Source organism: Populus nigra, chromosome 4, assembly GCF_951802175.1.
Source record: "Populus nigra chromosome 4, ddPopNigr1.1, whole genome shotgun sequence".
Lineage (NCBI taxonomy): Eukaryota > Viridiplantae > Streptophyta > Magnoliopsida > Malpighiales > Salicaceae > Populus > Populus nigra.
This window is the reverse complement of record NC_084855.1, coordinates 13641434-13655698: the sequence shown is the minus strand read 5'-3', so window position 1 is coordinate 13655698 and position 14265 is coordinate 13641434. Positions and strand designations below refer to the sequence as shown.

At 31.4% G+C, this 14265-nt stretch overlaps 1 protein-coding gene across 2 annotated transcripts; it reads right to left on the bottom strand.

Moving 5' to 3' along the window:
* Nucleotides 1-3431: 3431 nt before the first annotated feature.
* Nucleotides 3432-9970, bottom strand: LOC133691380 (CBL-interacting serine/threonine-protein kinase 9-like). Of its 2 annotated transcripts, XM_062111856.1 has the most exons (15): nt 9577-9970; nt 9352-9414; nt 9180-9251; nt 8919-9026; nt 8669-8749; nt 8314-8367; nt 8097-8222; nt 7920-8009; nt 7606-7728; nt 4872-4979; nt 4450-4566; nt 4267-4323; nt 3982-4056; nt 3766-3836; nt 3432-3669 (listed from the first exon to the last, which is right to left on the bottom strand). In XM_062111856.1, exons 1-15 carry the CDS (start codon nt 9751-9753, stop codon nt 3546-3548), a joined length of 1446 nt encoding a protein of 481 aa, XP_061967840.1. In that variant the 5' UTR covers nt 9754-9970; the 3' UTR covers nt 3432-3545. The 2 variants fall into 2 exon arrangements, with proteins under 2 accessions (XP_061967840.1, XP_061967841.1); XM_062111857.1 differs by lacking the exons at nt 3432-3669; nt 3766-3836; nt 3982-4056; ... (1 more) ...; nt 4450-4566; nt 4872-4979 and adding an exon at nt 7389-7524.
* Nucleotides 9971-14265: the final 4295 nt, after the last annotated feature.

Sequence of the window (14265 nt, the reverse complement as noted above, 5' to 3'; positions counted from 1 at the left end):
CTCCTGTCTCTTGTTTTTTTCTTTGGTTTTTTCTTTCCTCTATATGACTCTTTGCTTTTTTTTCCTTTGTATTCTAGATCCTCCCCTCTGTTTTTAGGTTTTTTGCTTTTCTGGATTTTCCTTATGTTTTTTGATTTTTGGTTTTTTTGCCCCCCCCCTCTTTCCACTGGAGAGCTCTGTATTTATACGGAACATCCCTAGTACTCCCTCTGCGCATGGCTCTTTTCTTGATAAGCATGGCTGGAAGGGGGGTGTTGGTTTTTTTCCTGGGACTTGGATACTGGAGGTTCGATCCTTATCTCCCTGGGGTAGTAATTTTCATGAAGATAAGATTTGCAATTTGTGTTTTGGTTGGACTGGGATGCCGACATTCCCTTCTTTTCAGGCAGATTTGCAGTGCCGGAAGAAGAAGACGAAAAACAGTGCCTATTTGACACGGTATTGTTTTGGCCTAGCATGACCCTTTCTCAATTTGGTCATTGAAGTTTCAAATTTTGCATTCAAGCCTCTGATATTTTAATTTCAAATCTGAACCACCTTAAAATCAGATTAAAAAGCAAATGAGTCAAAATTGGGTTATAACAACAACATTGTTTATTTTTTGACATGTGCTAGCCATAATGGAAAAGGAGACAACGAGGAATAAAATTATACAATGGAAGCCTATTTTTTACCATCAGGAACTGCCGCATGCGTCATCCAAAGTACTTGGTGGCCCCAATGCACCAATAGTTTTTTTAAATATAAAAATATTAAGGCTAAGACAACATTGCTTTTTTTTTTTTTAGAAAAGGAGACAACGAGGAATAAAATTATACAGCGAAAGCCTATTTTTGACCATCAAGAGCCATTGCACACGCCATCCAAAGTGCTTAGTGGCCCCAATGTGCCAATAGTTTTTTCAAGTTTAAAAATATTATCACCCTCAATAAAACCTACAATTAACAAAAAAAAATTGAGGCTAAAAAAGACCCTAATACCCATGACCCAATTACTTACATTTATTGGATTCAAGGACGCATGTGTAATTTGACTATTTATATAAAAAAAATAAAAATACCGAGATGCCCATGCTCCCGTTATATTGATTCTTTTATCCTTGGGGGTATTTTTATTATTTCACTGTTATTAAAAATATTAAATAGACAAAAATACCCCCAATCAAATCTACAATGACTAATAAGTTGTGTGAAAAATACATAAACATCCCTAGCTCAAAAGCATGTCTTCTATTTTTAGGAAGGTCATAGACATTACTTGATTATTGTAATAAATAGTGAATTGTCTATGTGGCTACAAGAAATCCCTTCCTTTTTAGTTATTTTTTTTTATTAGCTTCATTGTTATTGCTATTGTTATTATAATTACCATTACTATTAGTATCATTACCATTAGTATCATTACTAGTAGTACTACTATACAGAACCAGCTTAAGGTGAATGAGAGGCCTTAGGCAAAATAGGGCCTTTTAAAATATTTAAGAAATATTTTTTATTATTTTTTATGGATGTTTGATAAGTGGGGTCTTGGACAATCTTCATTTCATAGTTGTGGTCTTTTGTTAAGTGAAGATAATCTTCATTTCATATATCATAATTGAAAATTATATCTTACTTATTCTTAGGACCTTTTGTTAAGTAGTAGCCTTGAGTTATTGCTTAAATAGCTCTTAGCTTAATCCGGCTCATATTATTATTATTATTATTATTATTATTATTATTATTATTATCATTAGTACCACTATTGGTAGTATTATTAGTATCATTACTATTATTGTTATTATTAATACTATTATTATTATTGAAATAACAAAAAATATAAACTTGATTTGAAGGCTATTATTATTATTATTATTATTATTATTATTATTATTACCAGTACCACCACTGCTATTATTATTATTATTATTATTATTATTATTATTATTATTATTATTATAACCATCATCGTCACCACTTCTGTTACTACTTCTCCTTGGCATAGAGAAATTTTAACGTTCAACTATATCTATATTTTTTTTCTTGTCTTGATATTAACATGCACTACCTGAATTCTATTTCTGAATAGCTACATCAGATATTTTATTAGGACCATTCCTATTATACTCCTATTACATATCTACTATATCCTATTATATTTAATTACCTATTATATTTAATTAATAGACTACATCTAATACATTTAGATTTATATAATACATTTAATTTCTATATTATTTTTATACATTTGATTTTTTATTCTATTCTATTTGAATAGAATTTAAATTTATATTTATTTAGAATTTATTAAAAAATAAATTTAGAATTTCTTTGAATTTATTATTCTAAATTAGAATTTAGAATGATTTACTATTTATTATTATTATTATTATTATAACAAAAAACATAAACTCGATTTAAAGGATAAAACTAAAGACCACATAAAAACTTTGACAAAAAAACAAAGAAAAAATCAAAAGAAAAGGCATCAAATTAAATATTCTTATTAAAAAAACTCAAAAACCTGATGAGAAAAAAAATGAAAACCATAAAAACTTTGACAAAAGAGTAAAGCAAAAAAATAAGGAATTAAAAGTAGAAGGACCGAATTGAAAACATTACATTTATAAATTAGAATTAAAGAATTAAATCGAAAACAAATAAAACTTTAACAAAAAAAAAATGTCAAAAATCAAAACTAAAAGAACTGAATCTGAAACACCACAACAATAAGGACCAATGTTGATTTTGTGAGGTAGGAGAGAGAAATGAAGGTGGGTAAAGGAAGGACCACTTACAACAAACCAATTACCTTTAGATGTCACGTGTCACAAATAAAGGAAGAGAACACAAAAGAGAATTAAATGAGACAGCAAAAGCTTTTTTTATACCACCAAAAAACACTGCATGCACTACCCAAAGTGCACAACGTCTCCCACGCGCTGGCGCGTGCTAGACAAATGCCAACAACCTTTTACATTTAAAAATCATAAATTAAATAGTAAATTACGTTACTACTCTCAACCAAACCAATAATTACAAAACAAAACCGTGAGAAAAAATTTGTTAATACCCTTGTTTCAATGGCTTAAATTTTTTGTCCTTAAGGTCATATATGTAATCTTTTTGTATTTTAAAAAAGAAAAAAAAAACAACTATACCCCTACCCTACAGTGTTAGTTTTTTTATTTTTATCCCAAGGTTATTTTTGGTTTTTTAATTGTTTATAAATATATTGAATATATAAAAGTACTCCCAAACAAATTCATATTGACTAATGCATAGTATGAAAAATCAAAATTACTGCTGGTTCAAAAGCAAACAAATTTATCTTGAGAATGACAAATAAGTTATTACACAATAGTGATGAATAGAAAAATATGAGAAGGGATACAATATTTTTGCCTTCTGTTTTAGATGTTTTGTAATTTGATATGTTTTTTAAGTCAAATATATTTTTAAAATGTATCTAAATATAAAATTAAACTGTCTTAGATTACAAGTAAAGGCATTCTCTCCCAACATAACAAACACAATCTAATTCAATTTCTTCCATTGTACCACATATTAGTTGAAACCACCACGCCAACCGTTCAAAGCTTTCACATTGCACATATATACTCTCAAATTTGATGTGCAATGATCTAAAACAAATATCAAGAATAAAGGAATGGACCCAGTAGGAAAAGTTCTGCTATGGCCCGCTCAAGAGAATCGTGAGTTAATTATGTGTACTTCATAAGAGACTCAAGCATACGTGCAGAGTAGAGGCACAGATCGAGTTTACCTTAATCCTTCTATAGTTTGATCAGATTTCCAGACTACATCCTTTAAACCTGACGAGAAGCTCTTGTAGAACTGCAAAAGAAATGTATACGATATTAGCCAACCACAAACTTAGCGCATTAAAACTCTTCCATCCTTCCAAAACGAATGCATCCAAAACAGAAAGATGTTTTTTCTTCTCTTTTTTTTAGATATCAAAATTAGAATGCAGACGTACCTTGTGAAACTCAAGCGTATCGCCACCAATTTTCCGCAGCTCCACCATGTGCAAAGAGGGAGCTACCTCAAACACCTGAAAGTCCAAAAGTAACAAGTTGTCAACTTCCATATGCTGTATCAAGTATTTGAATTAATGCACAACCATTAGCGTCCCTACATGGTTCTGACAGGGACGTCAGAGCAAGGAAAAACATTATTCTTCACACATTACAAATGATTTTCGACTTCATTCTGAAGGGATTCAAAGGTATCTTACAAGCACCATGGATCAACTCAATGTTACCTCAGTAGCTACGGAGAGTTGGCCCTTCCTCCCACTTTTGTCACCTTTCAACTTCATCTGGAATTAGTTTGGAAATAAAACCATTCAATTTCAAAAACAGAATCATAAATACAAAACCTAGAAGTTTAAGTGGATGTGTTGGTTTAAAAACGGGGGGGCATGGCAAAAGAAAGAAACCATTACCTTGTAGTTTCGTTTATCGACATTAAAGCCCAGAGGCTTTGCAGCTTCCTCAATTCTAGACATGATTTCATTTGCTGGGCTATGCGAAGCAATATGGGTTTCTCGTTTTACAACACCCTAGAACAAACATAGAGAGGCAAAGAGAAGCATTTAGGTAGCCATTGCGAGTTTTAACTTCGTTAGAAAGAAGGATCACAAGGGTTGGGTCAGGGCTAATTCAAACTAAGGGCCAAAAGGCTGAAGACTCTTCAACAAAGAAAGAAAGAAAATAGAAATGGTCTGTGCATTGACATTGCCTTGGCAAACCATTGCTCTTACAAAATTTTGCCACCATAATACATCACTTTCACATTAGTGGCACAACGAATTGCAAATTTTAAATGCAATGACCAAAGTGATGAAAGAAATCTAATTATACGTACTGCCTGCTTCCCGAACAAATTATCAAGGCTAAATCCCTGTGTTTTAGAAATAAGCTCGAAAGCATTCATTGACACTGGTTTCACCTTCCTTTCTGTCACAAGATGTTCCTGCAAAGTAAATAACTAAAATTAGAACTCGTTCTGGTAATGTATTGCCATTTCAGGTTGAATTCATTGTTGATTTAAAATTAGAACCCGATCCGGTAATGTATTGCCATTTTAAAAGGTTAATTTGATTTAATCATGGGTCAAATTAAAATTTGATTATATTTAAGAATTAATTTGGGTTTAATTACAAGATTTAGTTCAGTGCGATGACTTAATTATACTTTAAATGGATCAAATTAATTTTATTATGGACTTAATTGGTGAAATATTAAGTCCAGAAGCCTAATTTAGGCTTAATTGAAAAAATTAAAATTTCAAAAGACCAAATTTATTTTTTACCAAGTCAATTAATTGAAATCAGAGGCAAAATCATAAGAAAATTAAAGTTTTGGGTCGATTAGGAGTCAAATTAAAAAATTTCAAAGCCAAGGATCATTTTGCAAAAGGCGTCGAACTATAAGAATCCAATTGATAAAACTGGGGGTGAAATTGAAAAAAATTAAAAGTTTAATGGTCAATGAAGGGTCAAAATGCATAAATCCAAAACCAATGACCAAAAAGGAAAAGGTGTTGAACTCCAAGGTTAAAATTGAAGTTTTCCAAGGACTTAATTGCATTAAATCAAAAATTCAAGGTCAATTAGGGATGCAATCAACATACATTGAAAGGTGGATGACTAAACTGAATTGTGGCAAAAAAAGGCACCAAACGACGCATCGTCTGGTCACTATTCATTATCTTTTTCATTATTAACTGAAAAAGGTGCCTAAGTGGCTACTTTTCATATGCATTTAATGCTTCATATCTTCACCAAATTTGATAACACTTGAACCAAAATGATCACCTTACATTTCTCCACAACCAGGTATGGTCCATTCAGACCTATTGACAACACAGCGATCGTGACGTAGGCCTAAAGTTACTAATTCAGATAGCCTTTAACTGTCAAATTTGACAGTTCATTGTGCCTACTTTGAACAAACAGTTGGGATCCTTCCCAGCTGAATCAAGGGCTGGAATTTTTCCCATGTGAAAACAAGATTGCCCTCTTCCACCCCCTATAAATAGGGGTGGATTTCATGGCATGAACATCAAGAAACTCAGGTCCAAAGTCGGCAAAAAATCAGCCCCTTCTCTCTCTATATGTTGTCCCAGCCGCTGACCGTCTTCTCCACCAGCTTGTCCGCCACTAGCTCCACCACAGGTAGCTAGGCCAATCATCAGCCGGCCACCAGGAGCCACCGCTAGTCTCTCTCTCTTATCTACCTCTTCCTTCTTCTTCTCTCTCCCTCTACCACAGGTCTCTACCGTTACAACCGCCAACCTTACGTTGTCCTTCCACGTTAACTAGCCACGACTACCACGCAATCCCCCCCTCCCCTTTTCACCCCCTCCTTCCTGCATGCAGAATTCATTCCGCAAGGAGGAGGGGAAAAAAAATTAACCCCTATTTTGGGTTGGACCCGTGCTAGCCCAACCCAAATGGCTAGACCAGGTCCAATTCACCCAAAAAAACAAAAGATTTGTTGGGCTGATTTTGGCCCTACTCTTTTGGGCCAATTCAACCCAATTATGCTGGATTCGGCCCAACCCAATATAAAATAATAATATATTAATAAATATTATCATAATATTTTTTATAAAAAAAAAAAAGAAAACAATTCCAAAAATCCTTTTAAAAAATTTGTGATTTTCTTGCATGTTTTTCTACCAGTTTTTCATAATATCGAATTGCATATTTACACTGTAAGATATTGACCCGGTATTAAAATACCCGGTTTTCTCTAGAATGTTTCTAAACAATTTCAAAAAAATTCAAAAAAATATTTTATTTTCATAAATACTGCCAAATCCTAAAAAGTTTTTCAAACATATTTTCATAAAAATTATATTTTTCTCATGTTTTAAAAAGCAAAAAAAAAAATCATAACCAGTTTATGATTATCTATTAGGATTTGATCAAATAATCAAAAACTCTTTACCAATTATTTTTTTATTTCATAGGATTTAGGTGTAGACTTTAAAACCTGTGGGGTGTAAAACTACATAATAGAGTACACTCTCAGATATTAAAAATACAAAGTGCAAAATAAATACGATACTAAAATTCAGACCTTAGAACGGTTAAGATTTAATCCGATAAGATAGAGACTATCTCATGAAGGGAGTTCTACCTTGAATCATAAACAAGACCAACGAATAGAAATTTGACCTAGAAAAACAATCAAACAACAATGCAGCTTACCTTAATTAGGATGCACTGGGGGTGATGCATCTTCCCCTTACACAACACCCAGACTCTCGTAGACCATAGGTTCCAAGTAACTATAATACTAGGTGGCTACTCCTTAACTTTAAATATAATTTTATTATTAAACTCTAAACTTTTTCTTTTCCAAAAACACACACCTTTCAGGAGGCAAGAAAAGCTCGCTAGCACCCCAACATTGCCCCCACGATGGACACAAACAAAAGCCCAACAAAGTCCAGTGCCGAGAATTGAACATACGGGATTAAACATTCTGAATGCCCTTCCTTAAAGGGTCTGCAGAAGTTCGGTACCAAGACATTATTTTGACGCCTTGTCTAAGGTAAATTAGCTAGCTTTTGTGATCAAAATTCTTACCTTTGAGTCATTAAAAACAGCATCAACATCATCTATATTTACATCCTCTTCCTGCTCGAATTGCGGTGGCTTGTATCCTTTCTTGAACCATTCATCTTCTAAAATTTCAGAAACTGTTATCCTCTGTGGAAGATGCCATCATAATATTAGTGATTATGAGCATACGATTGAGAAAAGAACAAAGCCATCAAGTACTGCATTAGGTATTTTATACGCTGATTCTCTAACCACACTAATAACAGGTCCAGAAGCAAACTCAAAACGAATGAGTAAATTTAATGTACATCCAACAAAGAGAGGGATCTAGATCTCACTGTAAGAGGTTTTGGGTCAAGAATGCGCTTTATCAGTTTCTTTGCACCAGATGAAAACCACGATGGAAATGTGAAATCAGCTCTGCAGATCTGAAATTACTTTCTGACATGCATTGGTATGCATATGGAAGGTCTCTAAATTAAAAACGTGAAAAAGATAGAGGTTAATTTACTTACTTTTCTGTACAAAACCACAAGACTTGACTCGGAAAAAGGTAAGAATCCAGCCATAAGAACATAGAGAATGACCCCACAAGACCATACATCGGATGCTGTTCCATCATAACCTTGGTCTCGGAGAACCTGGAAAGAACAATAACATATGCAATCAACATAGTACCAGAGAAATGTATTATCTGATAATTCTAATTCCACCAAATTAAAGGTATAATACCTCAGGTGCGACATAATTTGGTGTTCCACAGGCAGTGTGAAGAAGCCCATCACCCTAAAATTAGAAAAACAGAGGAAAAGGTTTGCCTTCATTGCTTTATATTGCAGAAACGATCAATTCCCAGCAGTAAGCTTTTAAGTAGTAATCAGTTTCGATAATTCAAGAGAAAGGGGCCAGTGTCTTCATATACAGAACGTTGTGTATTAATTTTCATCAAATAAATGTTGGGAAATACGCAATAAATCCAAGTATCAAATAACACACTTCTTAAAAAACTCAATCCACCTAGAGAAAGCTGCTCCTGTCGACATAAACGTACAGGATAGGATGTGAGCAATAATCAGATAAGGCTTACCCGCAATTGTTGTGACAGCGCACTCAATCCAAAATCCGAAACTTTAAGAACACCGCGTGAATCAAGAAGAAGGTTCTCGGGCTGTACAAATGCAGAGTAGCCATTAATGATAAACAAGCAAACTCCCGGTTGAACGAGGCAAGAATCAAGTGTGTGTGTGTGTGTGTGTGTAGGTACACATATTTCTGAACACACCCGCCGATCATCAGGAAAATGAACATAGGAAATCATGCAAGGCATGTAGGAAAACCTTCAAATCTCTATGGAAAACGCCTCTACTATGGCAGTAATCCACGGCTTTAATAAGCTGCTGGAAATATCTCCTGGCTTCGTCCTCTTTAAGTCTCCCGTGCTTAGCCTAGGAGCAAGGAAACAATCAAATAACCTTTTTTAATTACGTGGTCAGTGCTGACAAATTAAAAACATCAATGCACAAGAAAATGGGAAATGCGAAAAGTAATAATAAATTAGAGGAATTTACTCAAAAGAGAGAAAAAAATTAACGTCTTACAATTTTGTCAAAGAGCTCTCCTCCGTCAACAAACTCAATGACAATGTAAATCTTAGTTTTACTTGCCATGACCTATAAATATTTGCAAGTAGTTTTAGTAAAATCAGTCGCATACATATAAAAATCTCAAGAAATATATCCCTTTTTTATTATTATTAAAAATCGCAAGTACCTCAAAGATTTTGATGACATTTGGATGTTTAATCAGCTTCATTGTTGATATTTCTCTTTTTAACTGCCAACAAAAATTATATACATAAGAGAAAAACAACGCAAGCAGTTCTCTTAATCATTGATTCAAAATTAATAAATCATCATAATTAGAATATTGCTATTCCCACGGTACAGAAAGTGACAGAACAGAAGTTGATAAAAGATTAGCATTAATTATCAGAACCTGTTCGACCATCTTGTGACGGAGGACTTGATCACGGTCGAGAATTTTAATGGCAACAACATCACCGGTCTGAACATTTTTAGCGACCTTGACCTTGGCGAAGCTCCCTTCACCAATGGTCTTGCCTAACTCGTACTTTCCTACACGTGTTCTCGCCGCGGGTACCTTGACACTCATGATTAGTTATTTTTTTGTGTTAATAATAATACAATTTGTCAGATTAATGGAGTTTGTTGTTGTGTTATATAAATGGAATGGTTTTTGGATTAGAGGAGGAGGAGGAAGAAGAAGAGAGGAGGGAAATTTCGAGGATGGTGTGATGATGCGGGTCCCTGAGTGGAGAGGAGAGAATGCTATCTAACGTCCGTACCACAGTTCAATCAATTCACTCGATTTCCGTGTCTTTACATTATTTTTGGTAATTTTTGTTTCCTTTCCTTTTCTTTCTACGAACTCGGAGGCTTACGTGGAACCAGGGAATTTACGTACTCATCCCTTGCATAATCTTAACTCTTTTCGAAATCAAATTATAAAATGGGAAAAATACATATAGTTTAATCAATCCTTCATGGAAATGTTTACAATATGTTGCGAGTGCCATCTAAATTAGGATTATTTTTTTTCATGTTTACATGTTTGGAGTGTGGTTATGATTAGTTTTTAAAATAATTTTTTAAAAAAAAAAATATTATTAAAAATACTTGTTTGAAGAGTGGTTATGATTAATTTTTAAAATATTTTTTATTTAAAAAAACATTAAGATAATATTAATTTTATTTTTTAAAATTATTTTTGATATCAGTGCATTAAAATAATTTGAAAATACCAAAAAAATATTAATTTAAAGTAAAGAAAAAAATAAAAAAAATTCAAATTTTTTTAAAAACACTTTTAAAACACAAAATAAACAAAGAAACTACCTCTATAAATGATGTTCGTGAAAACACAAAACAAATTATTAATTAATATTTTTATTTATACTTGAATTGTGGATACATACTCAAATATATGTCTTAATATTAATTTGATTTTTAATATCAAATATAATTGTTAATTTGAATTCAACCGTTTATAGATAGATATGATTTATTATGTTTGAAAATATCAATGGATGATTTATTAATAACTAAATAATATAATTTCTCCAACTAGATTATTCTCTTTTAAAAAAATAATTATTGATGGCAATCCACATATATGCTTCTTGCATGTGTAGTTTTCTTTCCAATTAGTAATATAAAACTATTACTAGTTTAATTCTCATTTAATAATTTCACTTTAAATTAAAATATTTTTTATATGGTACCATTACAATTATACTATCATATTATTTTTAATTAATTTTAAAAATTAAATACAAAATAATCCATAGATTTTTATAAGTTTTAAATTCAAAAGATTTTATTAGATAATAATGATATAATATTATTAACAAAGTCTCATCCAAAGTTCAAATTAAATTGAGTGAAATAATTCAAATTCAAAAACTAAATCAAATGAGATCAAATTTTCTCAAGAAGAAGATATCTCTTTGGAGTTCTTCGCGTGTTTACAGGATACAAAATATTTAATGCTATGAAGAACATCACAAAATTTATTTTTTAAAAACATAATACCATCACAAAAAGTAGGGTAAAAATTTGCTTTAAATATTCAAAAACTTTTGTTTTCTATAAAAAGGTGAATGTAAAGTTTTTTCCAATGTATTTTTTATATACAAAATTTAAATTTAAATTGAAAGTTTTATATAAATATTTAACTAAATAAATCGATAGTTATTTGTGTATATAAAAAAATTAATAATAATAACTAGAAGCAAAGTTAGAAAAATTAAGAGATAATTATAGTCCAAAATATATGTTGCAAGCATTTAATTAAATAAATTGATAATTATATATATAAATTAACGGAATAAAAAACCATTAACAATAACTACAAGTTAAACTTGAAAAATTAAGAGATAATTATAAATAAAAATATTTGAACTATAATATAAGATATTTACCTGAATATATTTACTGAATTTATTTATTAAAATCAATTTTTTATTAAATCAAACGATAATATAAATAGATATATATAAAATTAATTGAATAAAAAAATATCATCTAAAATTATATATATTAAAAATATTATCTAAAAATAAAATTTATTTATATAAAACCAAAAAAATAGATAAATTGGAATAATATTTTAAAAATTATATATATATATATATATATGAAATAATTTTTTAAAAAAATACTATTTAAAAAACCAGCAAAACTTGTGGCTGGCTTCAAAAGGGTCCGCGTGGGAAATTGGTGGACTACATTTTAGCAACTGTCCTTTGTTTTGTCCTTCATTGATTTCTTTATGACTTTGAAAATTGTGGTTGTTATTTTTTAAAATATTTTTTATTTAAAAATATATTAAAATAATATATTTTTATTTTAAAAAAAATATATCAAAATATTTTTAAAATATAAAAATAAATTAAAATCTTTCAATGACTTCTCATGAGGAACTTTATCCTGGAGAGGTTTTTCTCACAAAGATAAAATATGACCCTGAAAAACATAAAAATAAAAAATAGCCCTTCTTGGTAGGGTCCAAACGAATCTGAAGTGTTTATGTGACTAATTATTTGGACTCGACAACGTGATCTAGGAAGTGTTTTAAAATTTGAGTTTTTTAAAATATTTTTTATTTAAAAATATATTAAAATTATTTTTGATATCAACACATTAAAATAATATAAAAATATTAAATATATATATAAAATAAAAAAAATTCTTAAAAAAAAATTTGAAATATAAAAACAAATAAGATAATTATAATTATAATGATCGTACTAGGTTGAATTACTTAGATATTATAATTATAATTATAATTTGGATAATTACACTGATTTTTTTAAAGGTTTTGTTATTTTATTTTGCCATTATTTAAAAAAAATACAATTAAAATGCTTGATTAACTTAAAATTTAAAGTAAAAAGAAAATGATGAATTTATAATGTAACATGAACACGCTAACATCCTACAGTTTCTTTTTCCAATTCCTTCCCCTTTCTCTCTTCATATCTTCTTTGTTTCAATCAAAAGACAAAATTGCATACAAATTCATTATTGATCAAACAATTATTTCTCTACTGGTAAGAATCCTCATCTGATTAGTTGAGGATAAGATTTTTAAGATCTTAAAAAAATTCACAAGATTTTTGCCTAAACAAATCTAAGGTTTTTACTAGCATTGAAATAGCCATGTTTTTCGATTCTAGAGCTGATGTCTTGTACCATTACAGATGACGCTTTTCAAATGTGAAATATGGCTTTGTTGGCTTCCTCTTCAGCTTGTTTGACTAAGGAGGCGGTGGTGGAGGGGGAATTGAAAGGGAACTGGATTGAGAAAGAAGCTGGGTTTGATGGACCCAAATATAATGGACTAAAAAATCTTCAAAATGAAACCAAAAAAATTCTCCAAAATAGACCCATCAAGAACATTCCTTTAGTTCATGCTTAGTATTTCAAGCCTAAAATACAATAAAAGGTCTAGAAAAGTGAGTTTAGACTACCATACCTGAACCCAACACCCAAAAAGCTTGGGCTGAGGCTACTATCCAAGCCCATGTTGGGCACACACCTTGTTGGGCATGCACTCCAACGTCTTTGATGTTGGGCATGCACCCTCGCACCCTTGTCAGCTACTGCCTGAGTCCATGCAGGGCATACACCTTGCTGGGAATACACCCAACGCCCTTGATGCTGGGCATACACCTCACCACCCTTGTGTGCTTGGGCTTCCACGTCCAAGCCTCACATCTTCGGGCTTCGGAGCACGCCTCGAGCCTAACATGCTTAGGTCCAAGCAGCGTGCCTGAACCTATTTCTCATTTCTAATACACCTGAGCCCAGATTGTTTGGGTCTTGGCAATTGGTTCTGACTCACTTTCACTTCTAATGGGCTCAAACACCTTGCCCAAATTCAACACTCATTGGAGAATTCTCCAAGATTCCATCCAGGTTGCTCAATATTTTATACTGTTTCAATACATATTATTTTGAGTAGAATACAACTCAAAATATCACAAGGATAAAATCACACTCCAAACTCTCCTTTTCACAAAAAGACAAAGACTCATTAGCTATAAATACATCATGAGACCTTCAGAATAAAGATTCACAATCTCTTCATTCTTAACATTTTTAACATATATATTTTTAGAGTCTATCTCTCTAAAATATCATTGCATTCTCTCTATAAAGTTACTGATTTTACCATCAGAGAATCCTCACCTTCATCAAAGAAGATCTTTTATAGGTATTAGACACAAGCTACCTTGACCTACTAAGCACCAAGTATAAGATATCAACCACCTTGACTAGGAAGAATGAATGAGATGCACAAGCCACTTTAGCCTACCAAGTACCAAGTATAAGATATCAACCACCTTGACTAGAAAGAATGGATGAGATTGTTAGGACCAATTGATTAACTAGTTATCCAACCTGAAAGCTCTATTTCTAAGCTACTTAGATTTTTTAGGACATCATCAGGGATGAAGCAATATGCCCTGGTTGAATGAATTATATAAAAAATAGTTTCAAAGTTATACAATTTAGAAGGCCTTTCATCATCTGAAAACAACATGGTTTGTTCCAAAAACTTTTACTTTTGTACAGGAAATCTTGGTTGTCATAAAGGTAA